Source organism: Anguilla anguilla, chromosome 18 (genome assembly GCF_013347855.1).
Source record: "Anguilla anguilla isolate fAngAng1 chromosome 18, fAngAng1.pri, whole genome shotgun sequence".
Taxonomy (NCBI): Eukaryota; Metazoa; Chordata; class Actinopteri; order Anguilliformes; family Anguillidae; genus Anguilla; species Anguilla anguilla.
Genome location: NC_049218.1, coordinates 2,384,426 through 2,387,112, shown reverse-complemented (window position 1 = coordinate 2,387,112; position 2,687 = coordinate 2,384,426). Strand labels below are relative to the sequence as shown.

The window sequence follows — 2,687 nt, the reverse complement described above, 5'->3', positions numbered from 1 at the left end:
AAGGGATACATCACAGTTCATCAGACATTCTTATCCAGAGCCACTTACAACAGCGAATATTGTGGCTAAACTCAGTTATAAATTTTTTTTTTTAATATCACCAGAAATGCACAAGATGCCCATTTGCCTAAATGTGTTCATGAACGAACTAACACTTAGTATAGTACTTTGAAGTTTAGTTTGGAGGTCGCATTAATTCAAAGTTCAGTTTGGAATTTCAACACATTTTTGTCTGAATTGCTTGCTTGTGGACATGTACATTACACATTTTTTATGCGAATGTACGTTTTAAAAAAAGGCTGTATTAGCAGCACTGTCTTAAATTCCTTTTATGTTGAGGCTATCGACTTAACTGTTGACAGTTGCCTCTTAGCTATAGGCTATAACCTACTTTGGTAGAATTTTATGAAACAACGAGATGGAGGCTGACAGCGAGGAAACAAAATCTTCAGCATCAGTGTTGAAAGAAGGGCAAATGTCTTAAGCCTTGTAATAGGTCGCCTACCAGCTTGAGTGGTTTAAGTAATATCCTCTAAATACCAGTTAAAGCAAAGTCACCGAGTCTATGCGTGGTCGGTGTAACTACACAGCCGCTTCGGTAATTATATACAGACCTTGTTATTGTGAAACCCCGAGCTTAGATTTTTCTTGTATAAGGTTGACGGCCCAATGATTCTCTTTGACATCGCGTCCCCGCCTCTGCTATGCGCGAGAAGGGGTGGGAAAGCAAACAACTCCACATGTATAAGTCCAACTGCCGAAAAGCTTCATTATAAGGGAAGACGGGGGTCTCCATTCAGTTGAGTTATACAAAGGATTACTGGGACTTCGCTTTGAATTTCTCCATAGGAATTGTATTTCGAATCAGCACCTAAGACCTAAAAACATATCAGAGTAAATATGTTTTTGGTGTCAGCGCCGGTAATTGTGGTGGTCTGTTTTACACTGTGTGCCTGCATCGATGACTCTTACGATGGTCCCATTCAACTAAACTCAAACGCCATCAAGAACCTCCCCGATGGAGTTACCAGTCCAAACCAAGCTGCGAGCCCGGACCTTTTACCTTCTGACGGCGGTAGCCAGAACATCGCAATTGACACCTTGCAGGTACGCAACCCGCAGTTTTCTTTTGGTTACTGTCAAAGATGCACTGGTCATATTGAGCGGATACGTGTACACACACACACACACACACACATACGCACACACCGGTGAATTCAAATGTGACTTATGAACAGCTTTCTCCCATTCAGGCACGGAATTGTGCGAATGACGAGGAATGCAGTGCTGACGAATTCTGTAACGACTCTAGACGCGCGTGCCTCAAGTGCAGGAAACCAAGGAAGCGCTGCGCTCGAGACGCAATGTGCTGTCCAGGCAATCAGTGCGTCACTGGTGAGCAAGTCTCTTTACAGAAGCAAAATATGTCCAGCAACATGTAGCTGTATCTGATCTGTTTCCGACGGACGCACACGTTTCATCGAATACATTTCTCCGGCCTCTATTGTCTTTCAGGGAAGTGCTTGTCAAGTTACGACAGTGGCAACCATCACGTTGGACATAACCGCTCACTGGAGCGTCCAGCTGAACGAACTCACCCGGGAGGGTCGCAACCGCTCAAAGGTGCGTACCCAAGCCACCAAAACACTTCACGTCTAACAGCTAAATAATGTAAAAAAAAAAAAAAAAAATTGAAACCTTTCCATGAAATGTATACTATATATATTTGTTCTAATAATTTTGCTATTGCTTTTTTATCGCACAGCTCAAGAGAGCGAGAGCTGCTTGAGGTCCTCGGATTGCGCAGAAGGGCTTTGCTGTGCTCGACATTTTTGGTCCAGAATTTGCAAACCCGTCTTGACCAGCGGGCAGGTCTGCAGCAAGCACAAGCGTAAAGGCTCGCAAGGAGTGGAGATATTCCAACGCTGTGACTGCGGAGATGGTCTCACGTGCCGAGCACTCAAGGGACGTACCAGCAAGGCTACGCGTAGACTCAACACGTGTCAGCGACGCTGAGTCATATTGAAACACCGTTTCCCGATGATGACGCAGTTGAACGCGTGCTGAACAAGAAATTTTCATCAGTTTTTTTTTTAATCATTTCGTTTTTGTTCTACGAAATGGCAGATCAACGTTGATTGTTTCTCTTTTATGAAACATGGTATTCACGATTATTACAGTACATTACTGTAGCTACTGTAAATAGTTTACCAAAAGTGGCACTTACATCTAGCCTGTCAATTCGTGTGTTTTAAAAGAAGATTATGCATGATTCTGACACACTGTTTAAAATGTATAAACAGTCCTATTTGTCTTAATAATGACTGTATTTTATTTAAAATAAAGAAAATTAAAAGAATTTGTATTTAAATTATTATTATTATTATTATTAGGAAGAACATAGGAAGCAAATCGATGTCTTTTAAACGGCAGTTTCTGGGAAACGCCAACTGTATCCTTGTCACCCAGCCATTTCAATTCAGTTCAATTTTATAAATATATTGCTTTTTACAGATACATGGCCACAGACACGTTACAGTGGGAATAGTTTTTTTCGGGGCGGGGGGTGGGGACCTTAACTGCGGTCATCACCAATGTTGCGTAGCCAGACCAGCGTCGACGTCAGCTACATTAGTCAGAGGATAATACTGTGTGGGTAAGGCATTGTCAAACTACTCTTATTTCAA

General features: G+C 42.2%; 1 protein-coding gene across 1 annotated transcript; it reads left to right on the top strand.

Annotated features, from left to right (window-relative positions):
* The first annotated feature begins 464 nt into the window (after window positions 1-464).
* On the top strand, window positions 465-2,262 carry LOC118218407 (dickkopf-related protein 1-like). The gene is made up of 4 exons (XM_035401034.1): window positions 465-1,107; window positions 1,254-1,395; window positions 1,516-1,623; window positions 1,766-2,262. The coding sequence occupies exons 1-4, from the start codon at window positions 901-903 to the stop codon at window positions 2,014-2,016; spliced, it is 708 nt and encodes a 235-aa protein (XP_035256925.1). The 5' UTR covers window positions 465-900; the 3' UTR covers window positions 2,017-2,262.
* The last annotated feature ends 425 nt before the right edge of the window (window positions 2,263-2,687 follow it).